The 19,504-nt window shown below is 42.7% G+C and overlaps 1 protein-coding gene across 1 annotated transcript; it reads left to right on the top strand.

Moving 5' to 3' along the window:
• Positions 1-11,166, top strand: FAM50A (family with sequence similarity 50 member A). Its single transcript, XM_078871550.1, has 13 exons — positions 1-229; positions 1,691-1,775; positions 2,051-2,150; positions 2,621-2,748; positions 2,929-3,011; positions 5,041-5,107; positions 5,381-5,442; positions 5,912-5,988; positions 6,246-6,300; positions 8,135-8,183; positions 9,081-9,151; positions 9,609-9,719; positions 10,915-11,166. The coding sequence occupies exons 1-13, from the start codon at positions 119-121 to the stop codon at positions 10,921-10,923; spliced, it is 1,008 nt and encodes a 335-aa protein (XP_078727676.1). The 5' UTR covers positions 1-118; the 3' UTR covers positions 10,924-11,166.
• Positions 11,167-19,504: the final 8,338 nt, after the last annotated feature.

Genomic DNA, 19,504 nt, shown 5'->3' with positions numbered 1-19,504 from the left:
GAGCGCGTCGAGCCGGCGGTCGTGGTGAAGGCGGCCATTGTTCGGCGGCGGCGGTAGCGTTGTCTCGTCGCGGTCTCTCCTGGTAGCGTTAGCAGCCTCACTCGCTCAGTTCCCAGACATGGCGCAGTACAAGGGAGCCGCCAGCGAGGCTGGCAGGGCCATGCAGCTGATGAAGAAGCGCGAGCAGCAGAAGGAGCAGCTCGAAGCGCTCAAGATAAGGATTGCCGAGGTGAGTAGGCCTCTGCGATGCCCGAGGAGTTTCCTAATTCCCCCCCGCCGGGGGACACATGACCCCGGGCTCGTGTCGTGGGTGTGGGGGCATGTGGGAAGTTCGGGAAACAATGTAAACATTACCGTTAAACGTTAATGTCACGTAACGTGGTTCCTTATTTGTTGAAGTGGAAACGTATTCTCTTGACTTGTAATCAAATGTGTTGAACGCCGTCTTGTGTAGAATAAGCACGTTTGTTTTGTAACTGCGACACGTTTACATCTTGACCCTTGATAAAAGCCAGTGAAATGATGCACCGTGTAGTGATGCGAAAGTTATCTATTACGTATTAAATGAAGACAACTTACGCAATAAATACACGAATGTATTGTATCGGAGATACTCGAGGCGACGTGGTGGTCAGTAAGAGGGCAGTCCATCAAGTTGCACTGTTGTATTAGATGGTTCCATGCCTATGCTCCCGTTACCAACTCTCTTGCACTGACCAGCGAGGTGAAGTATGGTCGTATAACCCCCACGACCTGCATTGTGTGGGGAGGTCTTCATTCAGCAGTAGATTTATAAGGGCCGTACATGTACAGTATATGGATTCTGAGAGGAAGTCTAATACAGTTTTACACTATTTTAAGTTGAATCGTGTTAGATGGCGAAGCTGTGCTGTTCATGTGGTTATCATTGTCGCTGATCAATTAAAGTCAACAGCCGAAGTGTCCTTGCTATAACGATGTTTTAAATGGTTATCCAAATGTACAGCCCTGAACCAAATTTGTTAATTGCACATTCCTGTAGTAGGAGCCAGGTATACCATTGGAAAATCATATGCAATAAGAATGTAAACATGTTGTGAATGATTCATAATCAACATTTTTGGGTTTAGATCGCGTTATTTATAAATGTGTCGTAACCCTCCACCACCCGACACGACCAATCAGTAAAAAAAGTGTCACGTTGACAAAAGACAAATAGTTCACTGCTTTAGCCCACCGGTGTGTTGAAGCGTGAAACCACAACAATTTACAATTTGAGTACGACGTTTCGCTGGTAATTGCATCCAGCATCATCGGGCAATTCGCCAGAATGGTGAGGCTCTGCTGTGTCTCCCGTTCTTATATACCAGCGAAACGTCGTACTCAAATTGTAAATTGTTGTGGTTTCACGCTTCAACACACCGGTGGGCTAAAGCAGTGAACTATTTGTCTTTTGTCAATGTGACACTTTTTTTTACTGATTGGCCGTGTCGGGTGGTGGAGGGTTACGACACATTTATAAATAACGCGATCTAAACCCAAAAACGTTGATTATGAATAATATTGGTCGCGAAAGCCTACGTGTTAAACTGATGTTGTAATGAGCATATAGCTTTGTCTTTGGATGACAAACAAAAATAGTGGTGTTGCATTTGGGGTTGATGATGAAAACACAAATCTGTTTTAACAAATGCATCATTGTTCTTGTCAGGAAAACTTGGCCAAGTCCAACATTGACAGAAAATTCTCAGCACATTATGATGCTGTGGAGGCGGAACTCAAGTCAAGTACAGTGGGTAAGCACTATCGCATCAGTTGTCATTATATCACTGATAAAAACAACATGCACGTGTTTTATGGCTATAACTTGATGTAAACAATTATATAATTCAAATTTACAAGTTATTGGTATCCAAAGTTTTAATAGAAAAATTCACGCCTACTTACGTGGTCCAGCAATTAAGTCCTAATGAAACATCACACAGCGTAAGTTTCTGAGCAATGTGGTGTGTTAGTGTACCGAACAATTCTTTGATTTTTCTTTTCACCATCTTTCCTGCCACTTGCACAGGTCTGGTGACCCTGAATGATATGAAGGCGAGACAGGAAGCGCTTGTGAAAGAACGTGAGAAGCAGCTTGCCAAGAAGGAGCTTAGCAAGGAACTATTGCTGTGAGTGCAGATGCGGATGAATTGTGTGCATTCCCACACTTGCTGTACAGTTGCCAAAGAGACGTCACCGCCATAGTCTCTTTCGCCAGTTATTACAAATATTTTTGGAAGTTGCTTTCAAGTTAGTTTATGTTAAGTGTTACCTAAACACAAAGTACTCAACGTTAAAACCCCCATCATGAACCCCCTACCACTAGTGTAGGATGAATTTAAAGTAGATTTTCTTGATAGTAGGTTTTCCCCTTTTTTTTCTGGCAACAAAACAGGTGTTAAGATGTTAACACCAAACTGAAACCTTTTAACAAGGAATCATGCCAGTAAATTTTTGCTTAAGTCCTGTATTGCTGCCCTGATCACTACCTGCTTTCAACATTGCAGAGTTTTCATTTCATAAATGAGTTGTGAGATATTAGCATGATGGAAGTGCTTCCTGCGCAAAAGCCGATGCTGAATCATTACCATCAATGCAGGAAGCAGGAGCTGCAGCGTGAGAAGGAAAAGAAGATGGAGCAGAAGAGAAAGATCGCCAGCTTGTCGTTCAGTCTGAACGATTGCGAGGAAGATGATGAAGACTACAACAGCAGCCTCTCTGATGAAGGTCTGTCTGAAAAACTTGACACCTTGAGCCTCGGGCACCCCTGTAAAAGAGGTTATCTTGTTACACCGTTGCCTGCTTCCGAATGACCCACGAATGTGCATTGTAATGTTTGAAATGTGTATCCACTCACTTTTGATGCTTCCGTAATTTGGATGTTGCTGACTGGATATTTCGTTTTAGAAATCGAGTACCCGGTGAAAAAGAAAAAAATTGGTAAAAATCCAGATGTGGACACCAGCTTTCTTCCGGACCGGGGCAGGGAGGTCAGTGTTGATCATTGCTTGTCTTAACCATCTTCTGCCATGCAAACCTATTCTATGCCTCCATTAATTTCCAATGCTGTACTTTAAGCAGGAGTAGGGGTTTCTTAAAAAAATCGAAAAGAGTTCAAGCTTCTTGCAGGCATTATTTTAGCGTTTAGTATAATGATTTCACCTATGATCAGGTCATTGATGATGCTTCTGATCTCATCAGTGCTCAGCAAATTTGTGCCTGGATAGTTCTTGGATGGGCGACCACCTTGCTTAAGTTTGTATAAGCTGTGGGACTTCGTTGTGGCCAGCAGAGGGCAGCTCGGCAATATCCATTGTCCATAATAGTTTTTATTTAGGTTAGATCGCGCAAGTATGTGTCGTTAAACCCGCCACCACCCGACAGACAATTAGTAAGGTTTGTTAAGTAAACAAAACGTGGCAATTCATTACTAGTTCAGCACACCGGTGTGTTGGAGAGTAAACCTACAACATTTACAATTCGGGTACGACGTTTCGCCGGTAATTGTAACCAGCCTCATCAGGCGACAACCGGAGTTGATATCCATTGTAGTGTACTCGTTCCCACATCAATTATCTGTCTTCACATGCCTGCTTTGACCAGTATTCTGATGTATGGTCAAATGACCCCCATGACTTGCATGGCATGGAGAGGCCCCTCATCCACTATTGGCAAAGCCTGCATATGAACCTTATGGCAGGACCCCAGGGTCCCGAATAAACGGAAGTCAAAATCGTAATTTATTTATTTTTGGCGACTCTACCCCACCGCGCGCAAAAACGCTGCGACCCACCCGGCGCAGATCATTCAGTTATGTCATCCAAGCGCAGCGAGGACGAATGCGCAGAAGAGCTTAACAAGCGAATGCACTCCATGCTCGGATATGGGCAGGATCATAAGTCGTATCCAAAGCTGCTCAAACTGCCTACACGACTTAAGTCCTTAATTTGTCATAACAGGATGCATAATACAGTGAAACTGCTCTCTTATCTTCATTATTACGTGTGACCTACCAATGTCTGCAGCCAGGATCAATCGATGACAATCCTATTACCTGCAGATATTTAACAGATGAGATGCGTTGCACCGTTAATTCCTCTTGTTTGATAATACTCTCTTGTCCGTATGCATCTGTGCAGATTGGCTTAACCGCAAAAAAAAACATTAGTCCCCACATACCGCTCGCATCAATGTGGATAAGAGGAGCGGCGACCCACTACTCTGTAGAGTAACATTGGTATAAACGCTTGTTACAATATGAACAGCGCATTGAAAGCGCGTACTATTTTATGTACTGTTTACAAAGTGTGTTCACAAATCCACACTGAGAAACACGATGATTGACAGAGGGGTGTAAATTATTTTTTCGATCGTGTATTTAAATAGAGGTACTGCAAGCAAGTAGTTTTCCATTTTAAAGGCATAGTTTAATAAGATGGCACTTGCCACCATTCCTTTAAATTTATTGGTGAAAAAGAGCAAAGTTTTTGTTTACATTATAATATAATGTTTATGCGAGAGCCCCCCGGGGGCTTATGGGACCCCAGGGTCCCGTCATAAGGTTCATATGTACACATAATGATGTCAAGTAGGGCAAACACATCAAAGTGGTGAAGTAATGTCTGTTTATCTTTTACATTGTGAATTTGCTATTTGCTTGTAGCAGAATGGGTTTGATTACAGAGGGTGAAGCATAGATCAGATGTTTTCTTAGCATTGTGCTGAGGCGCTTATGGACAACTCGTGCTGTCGCTGACATATTTTACCTGAATTCTCTCCACCTTGGACATTATTATAGCTCCTGTGGCACTCTGACAAACAGCCGAGTTAACTTTCCTGCCCTAAATGAAATTCTACTTAAATACCGTATCAACACATCGATTATAATATAATCAGCCCAACTTATAGGTTCATCTTGAAGGAACAGATTATCCACTGTTAAATCGCAAGTGAATGCTTCTCTAATTTACGATGGATTTGTGTTCAACCTGGCTGTGTTTCTTGTTATAATTTTCGTAGGAGGAAGACAACAGATTGAGAGAAGAGCTGAGACAGGAGTGGGAGAGCCAGCAAGAGAAAATCAAAAGTGAGTGGTGACTAACACCAGCAAAAGCATGTACCTGGATTATTAGGGCTTCTTTGCATTGTTTTTTGGTCTTATCAATAACTCGGTAAATGTTATGTTTACTTGAATAATAATTACTGCTTATGTTTTTATATTGGCACCATGGAATTGAGTTGTTTTGTATGGTTTAGGTTGTGCATTTATTTAAGGATATGGAATTTATTTTTGCATAAAAAATATGACATTCTGGTGCGAAGTGCTTTTCTGCGTTTTAACTTGTATTAATCCACTCAGACGAGGAGATTGTGATCACCTACAGCTACTGGGATGGCTCTGGGCACAGAAAGACTGTCCGGGTACGTAGCGTTTATCTGTTCCTCCTTAGAATGATACATCAGTAAAATTAAGACTTGGCACACTGGACTCGCAATGCACCCAGACCGCAGAGAAAGGGGCCATAATTCACAGCACCCTGGGGACTATCCATATCGAGACCAGAATCAAAACATTGCCTTGATTTAGCCATGATAAAACTCGAACAAAATTGTATTGTTTATGATCAGTGTTACAACAATAATGTCACTGCTAAGAGTTATTTTTTATAAATCTGTGATTTGTATCCCAATAAACTAATTGTAGTTTTTCTCATGGTCTGACATGGGTGTATCATATGATAGACTATGTTTTTAGTGAAAGACCTTTTTGGTGAATGCATTGCGGATTGAATCTCATGAGTTTGTGACGATTGTTCAAGCTAGACTCAATGTAGTCATTACATAGCACGTTTTCACCATCCTGTGCAAATGCCACATGTTTTACTTACAGATGAAGAAGGGAAACACCATCCAGCAGTTCCTACAGAAGTGCCTAGAAATGCTGCGGAAGGACTTCAGTGAGCTCAGGTGATGCTTTTGATTACACAAACTATTTCACCAAGGGATCATCACTGGAGTTTACCATGTGGTTTTTGGTAGCTGCATTGGTCCCATATACATTGCAGTGATTGATTAACGTCTGTCTTGCTTTGATATTTTAAACGTTTTATTACACTTGGATGTCTCTATTTGTTGGCGTTTCATGTGTATTAATTGCGCAGCATTCCCTACAGCTTGAATTATGCATCTCATGTTCTTGTTATGTGATTTGTTCCATTGTTTAGAACTTCTGGAGTGGAACAGCTGATGTATATCAAAGAGGATTTGATCATTCCTCATGTAGGTATTACCCAGGCACAGGTTCCAATGCTAATCAAATTCGCATTTATGTCCTTTGTTATTGTATAGGAATACATCTGCAAAAATATCCATAAGCAGCTGCAAAAACACACCAAGCTTTTCAACAGGCATATCATGTTATTGTAATTTTTTATGTGTTTTAATTTCCTTGCCAGATCTGCACCATACCTTTTTTAAGCATCATACTTTACATGCTGCAATTAGTCACAGTGAAACATGAAGCTGTTCTAATTAGGTTTACAACCAGAATTAAATGATATAGTAAAACAATACTGCACCCTTTTTAAAAGCATTTGCACGAAATTGGGTTGTTTACTCAATTCACAATGCAATATTTTCTTGGGTGCTTATCAAAAATTGAGAGCCAAAACTTAAAGACATTTATGTTAACAGCCATCCAGGCAGTGACACAATGCATTATAGTAGTTGTCGACTGAAACCAGCTTTTGTTTTATGTGTAGCTTGAATGTGCATCTGTAAAATATCATTGCCATATTAGGTTATTATGTCATCAACTGATGAAGTTATTTTTTGTGGAAATTATTGGCCTTGATACTCCAGTCTACTTCACCTTGCTCAATTGCTCGCATGTTGTGTAGACAAATTGGATGTGGATTTTTTTTGTACATAAGGTCATGCTTGTCATCTGTTCAGATCCGGGTAAGCAAAGCAGGGCACATTAAGAAGATGTAAATACCTTATTAAAATTGATTTGCTAAGGACAAGCTTGTCTGGGATTGACCATGATAATGAATTATCCAGCAGTAATACCTGATGGATGTTGATTAAGAATCATGAAGGACGAAAACACATATAAGCCATGCTTAGATGACGATAATGCTCCGTGAACTTGAATGACCCCTATGCGTTATGGGTCTGTGCTGCTTGCCTGTAACACTAATTATTCCCAAGTAACATTAATCAACCAGCAACAGAACCATCTGTCCCTGAGATGAGAATATTGTGTATAACCAGCAGTGACAAGGGAATTAATGAATGCAAGATGCCTTGCTTAATAATTATGTTTTATTGCAAAAGTATATTTTTTAAAAAACAAGATTTTATTTGACTGAAATTAAATGTACCGTACTTTGAAACCAACTACCTGAATCCAAATCTGTTATGCAGACTGGTTACATTAGATTGTAAGCAGTTTGTTTCAAGGCTGGATGAAATACAGTGCACATTAAAATGTTATAAAATGGCTCTTCTATTAAGTCCGTGTGGATTAGTGCAAAAAATTATTTATCTCTAGCCTTGAAGACAAGATCGAGCAGCAATATTGTAATGTTAGCTATAACTAATTCTATCAAACGTACCCGCAAGCACTCTTAAAAGTTCTAAGAAGCCTTAATGTCAAGCAACATGGCTCTATGGCTTTAAATACAATGTGCTTCACTGTTGCACGTAAAATGGCATTTACTTGATTAGCTGACATTAAAACAAAAAAACTCGGTACATAATAACTATGCACAAAACATAAATAGCAAAAGTGTTAATTTAAAAAGTCTACAGATTCAGCCAATGAATGTACTTGCAAAGGGTGTGAAATCGACTTTCTATGAATACTTAATGTGTTTTCTAGTATTTGAGATACGTATGTTACAGCTAATGCAGTGCATTTACTATCACATTGCTACGTCTGTGCAAACCTGTCTGTGGTGTGATAATTTGTTGACTGGTATTGGGGTACATTTTCGTTAATATTGCCCATTCCTTCTTGGCCAATTTCTCATTGTTTTTGGCTTTCTCAAGCATAATGAGTTGATGTTTGAGGGTCTTCATTTCAGTGTCTTTATGCTTCTGTTTACAGCATTATTCCTTTTACGATTTCATCGTGACTAAAGCCAGGGGCAAGAGTGGTAAGTGAGGAAACTTTGTGTTTGTGTGTGCCACATTTGTGCCGCTGCAGTAAAATCCTTATGGGAGTTCCGTCCCCTCATGCATAATTGCCACACTAAGAGGTTTTGGCCTCTTTCCAGTCCAGGCTATATTCTTACAATTGGCATCATTCACTGATACCCTTCAGAGATTTTATGTGACGTAAGCATGCGTTTTGTAACATCTACACAATCTGAAGTGAAATTCTAAATGAGTTGGGGAATGTTTTGTGTTAATTACTATTGTCACCCAGCATTTTTTTCCAGAATTATATAAAATGAGCAGATGCTTGTGACCTGGCCATTAATAATCTGGTTTGTTTTAGTGATAATGAGGACATTGTGTCCTGTCTTTCATCAAGTATTGTGAACTGATTGATTTTGTAGTTTAATCAGATGAGAGCCCCTTATGATTCAATACCAATTTCCCCATTCCAACTAGCCTTTGGGTATTAAGACTTTGCAATTGTTTGGCTGGCTGACCATAGATTTCCATGCTTGCCCACCTGTCAGTGTAATCGTTTTATAACTGAAAAAGCTAATTGCATCCAACGTCCATTGGTACACTGCCCCTTTTGTATTTTTATATCGTAGCACTGCTCAATGGAACTGTTTGCAGTTACAGAAAATTACAATTATAGTAGAAAAATTAATGCAGCATCAAACATTTCACATCCACTGACTGATAAAATTACCTGTAAATGCACCCAATGTAATAGTCAGAAGTTAAAGAGGATAGAACCTGCATAGTGATTGGATGGAAGGGGGGAGGCCCTTATCCAGCAGTGGTTTGACAAAGGGGCTGAATGTGCAAGGTCTGATACTGGAATCTAGTTTGAAGCGTTCATTGTATACATTTTTATCTGTCCCTGTGTTCAGGTCCGCTCTTCAGTTTTGATGTTCACGACGACATTCGGTTGTTCAACGATGCCACGGTGGAGAAGGACGAGGTAAGCGATGGTGATTTCCATTCGGCGACTCGGCATGAACATCGTGGTCACCGTTGTGCAATGTAACCTTGGAAGATGCAGCAACACGCATACAATACTCAAGAGTGTTATCGACATTTTATTGAACAAAATACATGAAACTTTAATCAAAACATACACGTGCATGTAAAGAAGAGGAAAAACTGAATAATTAAGATTGAATAATTAACTTTTTCTCTAGTTACTTGAAGATAGTTCTCCATTTATTCCCAAACAAAACTGCTCAATTTGGTAAATATCCCAAGAAAAACACCTCCTTAGAAAAAATGTTGAGACTTTCCTGGATATAGAATTCAAATCGTTATTAAGTGTTACATGTCAATGCTTAATTATACAAACCTCCGATTAGCACGGTTGGCTACATACGGTGCGAAAGAAGTTCTACAGACACGGGTGATGATTTTCCTTGTTTTCCCAGTCTCACGCAGGCAAAGTGGTCCTGCGCTGCTGGTACGAGAAGAACAAGCACATTTTCCCAGCGAGCCGCTGGGAGCCATATGACCCCGAGAAGAAGTGGGACAAGTACACGGTGAGTTGGACTTCACACACTGCACAGAACCCCTACCCCCCCCACGCCCGCTGTTCACCCACAGAGCTGTAGAGGTCCTCGGAGCAACGGGGATGTAATCCGTTGACAAATGGGGTTGGCAAGAACTGCCTTACTGAAAAACCGTATTGTGTTCGATACCTGTCCAAATGCATTCCCAGATACAAACATACCTTATATTGCACTTTTATGTCGGTCGTAAATGCGTGCTAAAATGCACAGTTCAATTTCTGCACGGATTACAAAAGCAGTGTCACTTATATCTACAGCCCTTTTGTCATGCCACTGTTGGATGAGGTCCCCTCAAGGTCGTGGGGGTTATTTAACCATACTTCACCATGTTGGTGAATGCTGGTTGGTGAATGCTGACAGGGAGCATAGACTTTTGACTACAGTACAGTGTGACGATGGATTTTGCAACACCGCCCTCTGCTGACAATGTAACTCCTTAGCCTATAAAATCTGTGTCATACATATTGTCTGCCCATCCCAAGCACCATCTAGGCTGAAGCCTGCCGCTTTGCTTCTGAAATCTGATGTTATCTGGTGCATTCTGGGTGATTTGGTCACGGACAGGAGCAGTCTCAAATGTTATGATTTTAAATAATTTAATGAAATTTTATTTCAAACTGAAGCAAGGGACCTGGTTTATGTGGGAAATTTGAAAAGTAAGCCTTATTGAAATGTAGACTAATAGTATATGTCTCAATGGAATTACAGGGCTTGTGGCTGGCATGGAAAGTTTAATTATTGACAAAACATTACAATAATTAGCACATTTGTAGCTCCGTGTTTTTTTTCATTGGATGTAAAAACTTCCCTGATGTGCTGCAGAGAAGCAACACGATGCTTCATTGCTGCCAGTTCACCACCCAGGGTTCTTTGACCATAAATACTTCGACGCTTCCAGAAAGCCAAATGCAGCCAAAGTAGCACAGCATGTACACAAAGCAGCAAATGCATCACTGCCATTTATGCCAGACATTTTCACTTTCACCGAGATTTGAGTTTGAATGTAGAGTGTTACCCTGGTATTGCACTCATTGGCATGCTGCCAAACGTGAGTTTTTTTTTGTAAAAGAGTAATGAATCAATGTGACACTTTTTCGTTCGCAGATAATTAAGCACATAGTAAATTATGTTCGTGTTTTAACATACTCTCTTTGCCCCCCTCCAGATTCGATGATTTATTTTGAGTTTTTCATGGAGCCTGGCCCCAGTGGGAATGGACGTTGCCAAGAGGAAATATTCAGAAGCTGCAGACTGGTCTCTCTACAGTCTTTCAATACATCACGCTAATATTTGCTGTTGTGAAAGTCCTTGAATTGCTTATGTATAGATGAATTAAATCGTGTATAAATTAGTCCACTTGTGTCATATATGTATTTGCTTTCATTTGTAAAATGTCAAATAAAATTTTAATACCTCGTGTTTTTTCGCGGGTGATTTATATACCTAACTTTTATGTAGCCTCAATTCTGTTACAAATTAACTAAATTAATTATCGGAACAGTATTTTGTTTGAACTGTACCATCAATGCAGGGTTACATGGTATTGTCCTATTTACATATTTCTAAGATATACTGCCAACAATTTGCCTAAGATCTTAGTTGAATAACTTGGAGAAAATCAATATATAAGCAGGATGTTGCTATTTTCAAGAGGAAAATGTAGCTTTTCTGCATATTGTCAGCCAAAGAGGTGTAAAATTGATAAATTACTAACCTACCAGCAAACTCATTGACCAAAAAATAGTTTAAACTTGTGAAATGTTATAAGCTCATCTCACTGATGCCGGTCGAGTTAACCGATACATTGGCTTAGCCTGCCGAGGCCTTCCCAGCAGCAGCAGCAAAGTCTCGCTTATAATAACCGTGTCAACACCTGAAAGGGTTATTATTACCGAGATGCCAATGGAATGTGGCAAGACATTTGTAGAGTCGGGGGCAGAGCGGAGCAGCTCGACTTACGTTTGACTTTGCTTGGCAGCGGCGCACGCTACCCAAGTCGCGTATTATTAGTTTAAAACTTGCTTTACTTAACAAAGTGCGCTTCCGTCCAGATCTGCGGGGAAATCAAGTTCTCCCGCAGCGCCTGCCTACCAGCACGTGCGTCCCAGAGGGGCCACACTTTTTAACGCAGCCGTAATAATTCCCGTCACCCCGAGACCTCGCGCTCGCACCTGGGGGACTTCCCTGTGCTTCCTGCTTCGTGAAGGCGCTATGGGCTGCCTCGCTGAGCCCACTGCCAGGCCCAATCAAACCCTTTTGGCAGATCTGTCCTTAAGGTGCCTTAGGCAATGGATGCATGAAGCCTGATTTAAAATCTACACGTGTGTTTTTTTCATAAAAATGACTGTACTTTTTTTGTCGACGTAATTTTCCACCCACGTGGTTTTCAAGGTGGTGAAGGCGCAGGCCTGCAATTGCTCACGCCACAGCTGGTGGGAGAGCCTTACTAGAGGGAGCTCTAGACAGCCCCACTAAAGGGAATTTTGGCCTACTCGTCCACGCTGTCCAGACATTTTAGAAGAGGTGCGCGTAGGCATGCTAAACCCCACCAAGCTCGACCTGCCCATCAACTAAAGAGATTGAAAAATTCACAATTGAATGTGCCTATTATTCAACGATGACATTTCTGAAACAAACTCGCGTTATGTCATTCAATTCAAACTATTGCACTTGCTTTAACGTTGATTTTTCTGTACACGGATGCTTGATAAGTATTGTATAATTGTTTTGTGCCGAAGAAAGGATTTTCATTTAGAGGCAATTCATCAACCCGCACAGACCAGTATGGTGAAGCATGGTCAAACACCCCCCCCCCTCCCCACGACCTACACAGAATGGGGAGGCCCTCATCCAGCGCGGTTTGACTAAGGGCTGTACATTAGAATTGCTTTACAAACGTTGTACTCATAACTCGTGCTGTCAACATAATACCACACTGCACTTGAGTGTAGCTGGGTAATGAGATATATGTATCCTTAATAGTTACACTGAAATTGAAGACTTTTTATTAGCATTTGCCATCTGGTCTGGTAAGGAGTGTAATCACGTGGCTTAAGTTGTTAATACAGCGCTAACAGTGACAATGCATCTGCTCTTCGGCCACTTGAGCTCCTAACATATAATTACAGTACTGCACAGATGGGCTTCTCAATACAAAAGCAATTTGTGGCAATGCTTGCGGTGCACCGTTTGCTGTAATTGCCAGCTAATTATAGCGTAGCACCTGTAATCTAACCTGTGCATGAGAAGTTGTAATGTTCAGGTATTGAAATTCATCATTTACAATGCAGCTGTATGCAATCTGGCTAAGTGGCACTTGGCGGTGACTCGACTTGATCGTATAAAGATGCGAGTTCAAATCCCTGTCGGGTTCAGGAAACTCATTCCTCATGGGGTATTGACATGGGTACGTACCAGATTGGGAAGTTAACAGTGCTCATCCTATGGTGGGACTGGCCTCTGCCACAGTAACTAAACTATGCTTTTTACCAGGTAAGGCCCATTGAGTTATTTAGCTCTTTTTCATAAACGACTTGGCCATAAATGATAGGTCAACGAAGTGGCTTATCGCGTGGAAATGTATCGCAGCCAAATACTCCAAAAATGAGGGGAAAATTGGAAGACCCTGAGAAAAGTCCACGCGACCACTGGGAAAGAAACATGCAAACTCCAAATATACAGCAGCAGGCGTCAGGGTCGGGATCGAACCCACTATCTCCTGCATACCAGGCGAGGTAGTTAACATCTCGCTTTCGTGGCGCCCCGGCCTTGTCGTGTCGCCCCCAATTCGCATCGACATGAACAGAGATGAGTGCTGCAGGCCTCATAGCTCTTTTGAATAGAAACACGAAACAGCTGACCTTAAAGTACAATTTCTAATCTATACACTGTATCGTCAGCAGCCGTGATCAATCCCCAGGCCGTTGCTATCACCCGGTCCTATGATGTGAACCTTGCACGTGAGGCCGAGTTCATCGCTCCATCTCCATGGTGGACAACATGCTCTGGGTGTAGGCCAATCAGTTTCAAAGAAAAATTCGTATATTCTCAGAGCATATTTGTTTACATGTTCTGCCACAAGTTCGTGTGGTCAATGCAGAGTTGATTCCTTGCAAAAAGTTTCTATTCGGTAGTTGAACATCTTAACACCTCCTGTTTTTTGCCAGAAAGGGTAAAACCAATTCCTATTTTTATTTTTATCCCAATCACTGGGCATCATGCCTGCGTAGTGACGTCTCATAGCCAAGCCAAGTGAACTTGTTAACTGTGCACTAACTTGTTAACATAGGAAGCAAATTGGAGCACTGAACTTGGTAGGCAAGAGTCTACCACTGTCATCTGAAACCTGTCATCGTTTTTGGAATTTGTCCATTCCTCATTCACTTTCCTTTCCAGTTCCTTAAAAACCGGTTTTCAAACCCATGCACTGCTGTGGAGCATAATGGGTAAGCGCATATACAAGCAGAAATCCGTTATGTGTCTCAACATAAGTGGTTTTAATGACTCCTATTGACTTTTAAGACCAATATTATCCAGCAGCATTCGTTCAAGCAAGAACGTTTCGAAACTGGTCCAGAGTTCGCTTGCTTTAACGATTAGCACGGTTGTCTGCGTACGGTGCGAAAGAAGTTCAACATACATACGCACAAATTCTCGATAATATTGGTCTGCAAAGCCAAGAAAAGAGGCCGATGGACTTAAAGATCTGAACATCCGAGACAGATATGTTGACCTCAGCATTGCCCCTGCATCATCATTGTTATGAGTCGCTAACCTCTCTAGTATCAAAAAATAACAATAGTGTTTACCATTTTTATTCGATTCTAATTTTTTCATACTTCGATACGGGCAAAAAGGTCCCATTTTTTGTTAAATAGTCCCCTCTCGTTGCCATCCCAGCTTCGCAACAGCAAGACCCCACGCATCAATGTAATGCCAGGATTTGGGCACAAGGAGGCGGGTCATCCACACGGGTAAAGTGGCTCACATCCAACATCGGTTTCTCACCGGGTGTCCACTTGGGAGGAGGAGGATGGGTGGGTGGGTCGGGGGTCATCGCTCCATGTGGCTGCGTGTGAAAGTGTTAATCGGAGACATATAATGAAATAATCACACACACTCCCTCCCCTTTGTTTCGAGACAATGCATTCATACCGGCCATCCACTCCGCATGCCCCCTTTTTCAAAACAAGTGAGCCGGTGAGTGTGTTCTTCCGATGTTGTATTCTGGACTGTCGTATCGTAATGCCACACGTGCAATCACGTGGCCGTGGTTGTGTTGTGTTGCTGATAACACACGTGTGGAACTCATTACGTGTGCGAGTGGACCGTGGGGCAGTTTAGACACACGTGTGTGTGTGTGTACGTGTGTATTCGTATGCGCACGTGTCCTCATGGTGACCTCTTTATCGTGTTATCCACCATTATCAGACGGTCCGGAAAGTAAGACGCACCCTATGCTTCATGTGCCCGGTGTCAATCGACTTTTACGAATCTGGTCTCACGCAAAGACAACCCCCGTAGCGAATTATAAGACGCACTCACGACTTTAGCACTAAAACAGATGGGGGTAACGTGCGTCTTATAATCCGGATAAAAACCGCGACCTCTTGTTCACACAAACATATATTTCTAGTCTGAGATCGCTGATGTGTGTGTAATGTAACGAGTAATTAATTACTTGTGTGCACGGTGTGATGTGGTTTATGTGCATCTCTGGCACGAGTTGAACACTTTCAATTGTAAGACCTGTTGGAGGTAACAACGTACAAATCCTGCAAGTGGCATGCACTTGGGAAACGATGGTGTCACGATTGATAAATAATGTACTGCAATGCCTTGTGTCCGTAACGCGTGTGCCGTGCCGGCCTTCATATGTGCTACTCGCTGACAGCACTTGCCCCCAACAGTCTGGGAAGGCTACACGGGGGGTCTTTGTCTTTGTAACGCGTGTCTTGCACCACAGAGAGGAACTGCGGCTCTTGAGTACTGACAAACGACGTCTCATTGGGACCAGAGACTTTTTGACTTCTGAACAACTTTTATTGCCGCCAGCAGCAACAGCACTGGAGTCGATTCCGATATGAAATACACAGTCACCAGCAAACAAATATACAAACGCTATAAATCCACGTACTGTGGTGCTAAATGCACCGCGCACAACACGTGGTGGTGGTGGTGAGAAATCTACCGGTTATAGAAACTCGGGATTTAGTCGAGCAATGCTTGTAATGGGCACGCAGGGAGTTAACCGATTTCAAATATGAAACCTTTTTTTCACTCCAGCATCAATGTTAAATGAGAGTACAATACAAGCATGATTTCTTCATGATTACAGCGATTAGCTCACAGTAGATCTGATTGTTCTCGCCGTCGGACATTGTTTACTTGTTTCGACACAACGCAAGGCAGTTGTATTGAAGGGCACTGCTCAGAACTACATCGCAGGGCTCAGTTTATCATCGAATATTTTCCAGCGACGGCCAATCTTCCGAACCTCCCACTCCTCCCAACACTTTCCTCGATGTTTTTTTCTTTCTTCCCGGGGCTCAGCCCTGGAAAACTCCGGATGAAATGACATCACAATCGCAACTTAACCGTACAAAAATTAAACACAAGAGCTGTGTAACAAAAATGACCAACGTAGTGGAGTTGCCAGGATTACGTCTGCTTGGAAACGTTTAATAATGTCAAACAAATATATATAGGGCTTATGCCATCGCTAAGAGCTACGACTTTTTAAACCACTATAAAAAACGAGATATCTGTGATAAACTTTAGGCATCGCAGAATGCGTGACCGAGATTGCGCTCAATTAGTTTTTTTTAAATTTGAAGACGAGTACGACAATGAGGCTCAAATTTCGATTTAAAGCTTTCGTGACTGCAGGGATTCATCTTCTTGGTTCTTTCGGTAAAGTCACGCCGAAGGGAAATAATAAAATAATAAAAATAAAACATAATAAAATACAATTCTCACGACGTTTCGGCCACAACGCAAGCAGAGAATGAACCAAAAGACAACGAGGCTCCTTCTCAATTTCCTAGCGCTGAGCCTTTGTTAAGTGTCGCAGATGCATTTCTAGCTTTTAAGAATGTAAGCTGAGATGAAGGCGCGCAATGAAGAAGAGGATGTTGATTATTATTATTAATATGACGATGAGAAACCGGGCACGTGGTTCCGAAAGCGAAAGACTGAATTAAGTGGGACAGCTGTAGCTGTTAGTACCCACGAGGTTCATTGCCATTGTGCATGAAAAGTTTCATGGCGAGAACCCCCGGGGTCCCGAATAAACGGAAGTCAAAATCGTAATTAATTTTAATTTATTTGTGCCGACTCCGTCCCACCGCGCACATGAACGCCACGACCCACCCGGCACGGATCGTTCTCTTGTCATGTCGTGTCGTGTCCAAGCGCAGCAGCGAGGACGAATGCGCAGAAGAAACAAAACTTTGAATTGTTGATGGGCGCACCGCGTAGAGCTCGTCGAGAGGAATAGATGGCCGTGTCGTTCGCCTTCGACAGACATAAAATGACGTCGCAACGCAGTTTGTGCGAGAGCCCGGGGCTTATGTGACAGCCAAAGCCAACTAATACGTTCAGTAACATGCGCTTTTCGTATACAATATATGAATGTGTGGCTATTGTACGTAGGTGTTGCTGTGCTCTGTTATTCCCGTTGTCTGTGACCAAATCACCCGGAATTCGCCTCGTCAGATGTGGAAATCTAAGCAGGGCTTGAGCCTGGATAGCCCTTGAATGGGTCACCATGCAATACACGGGGGTCCTCTTCAAAACGGCACCACTTAGTTCACTAAGTGCAGTGTAGCTGTACATTTCTAACGTACAGTGCTGTGTGATATGTGTATGGTGTAAACGCATTGGCATATTCAACTGAAGTGCGGCAATGCAATATACAGACAACTGCAGATCACTTCACCATTTAGATTTATGGCAATGCCACCCAAACTGTGGACTATAACACGTGGGTTAAAGGCTGTAGTTTCCCCCCCTTCAATGTAGGAGAAGAAGCCAAAGCCACACGGACTCTCTCACTCACTCTCCTGAAGCCCTCTCGTGCCCGAGCTGACCTCGATCATTGTTGCCATCTCGCTCCGGAATACACAGGCCACAAGGCACGGATACAACACAGCAGCATGTACAACACGTAGGCTTTCGCGAGCAATATCCATCATAATAAAGATGTTGTTGTTGTTGTTGGGTTAGATCGCGTAAGTATAAATGTGTCGTAACCCATCCACCACCCTACACAGCCAGTAAGGATTGACACGTTAACAAAAACGAGCCAATTAGTTTACTACTTCAGCCCCACCGGTGTGTTGGAGAGTAAATCCACAACATTTACAATTTGAGTAGTTCGACGTTTCGCTGGTAATTACATCATCGGATGAATTGTAACTTTTGTGGATTTACTTCTCCAACACACCGGTGGGGCTGAAGTAGTAAACTAATTGGCTCGTTTTTGTTAACGTGTCAATCCTTACTGGCTGTGTAGGGTGGTGGAGGGGTTACGACACATTTATACTTACGCGATCTAACCTACAACCCTTTACTATGAATAATACAGCAGTAGTGCACATCTTTAGCATACGCCGCTTTGCACAATATACATAAAACAGTGTTGCAACCCAATAAGGTATATCTACACACACACACGCGTACATGATACAACAAAGACAAAGATCCCCCGTATAGTCTGTAACAGACTGCTGGGGCAAGTGCTGTTAGCGAGCACCTATGAAGGCCGGCATGACACACGAGGGGGTGGCCAGCACCACGCCCGTCCGCCTTTGTCTCCCTCCGTGGAGATGTTTACACACCGCACCAGGTACTCATTTGAGGCTGAGTCGACCTATGTATACACACACCCACACGTGCGTTATGAACACACACACACACGCACAAAGCCAATTCGAGACAAGACTTTGAGCAAATCGCAGTCTCACACACACACAGAAATATGTCAATAGTTAAAATAAGCAAAAAGGATATAAGAGTAATGATGGTGGGCCACACGTGTTTACACAGCAGGTGCACCTGACGTCAAGGCGAGAGCTCACAGCAAACAATAACAACACGTGACATGCGCCACTCTGTCCAGCACAAACAAACACTTGTTTCCCACGTCCCAACAAGAGCAACCACCACCACCACCATCATCATCACAACAACATGCAACCACCCACCATGTACCCCCATCCGTTGGCGGTGGTTGTTTGGTGTTGGGCTGGGGTGTAGGGGTGGTTGTGTAGTGTTGGGCTAAGGTGTAGGGTGTAGGGTGTTTGTGTAGTGTTGGGCTAGGGTGTAGGGTGTAAGGTGGTTGGGGGTTACTGAGTTTTGGGGGGATAAAAAAAGTGCCGTGTGTGTCCCAGTGTGAGTATGTCTCTTCTTGCTCTATCGTACACACAGCACACCACACACACCACCCATTCACCACCTCCACGTGCATCACACCATTACCCAGCCACAACAACTGCGGTGTGTTGTGTTGTGCACACACCACACCACACACCACCCAGTCACATCAACTGCGGTGTGAGTGTTGTTGTGCACACACCACATCACACACAACACCCATTCACCACCTCCACGTGCACCACACCACCCAGCCACAACAACTGCGGTGTGTTGTGGTGTGCACACACCACCCAGCCACAACTACGGTGTGTGTGTTGTTGTGGTGTGCACACAGCACCACCCAGCCACAACAACTATGGTGTGAGTGTGGTGTTGTG

Source organism: Lampetra fluviatilis, chromosome 32 (genome assembly GCF_964198595.1).
Source record: "Lampetra fluviatilis chromosome 32, kcLamFluv1.1, whole genome shotgun sequence".
NCBI classification, from domain to species: domain Eukaryota; kingdom Metazoa; phylum Chordata; class Hyperoartia; order Petromyzontiformes; family Petromyzontidae; genus Lampetra; species Lampetra fluviatilis.
This window is presented reverse-complemented; position numbering and strand designations above follow the sequence as displayed.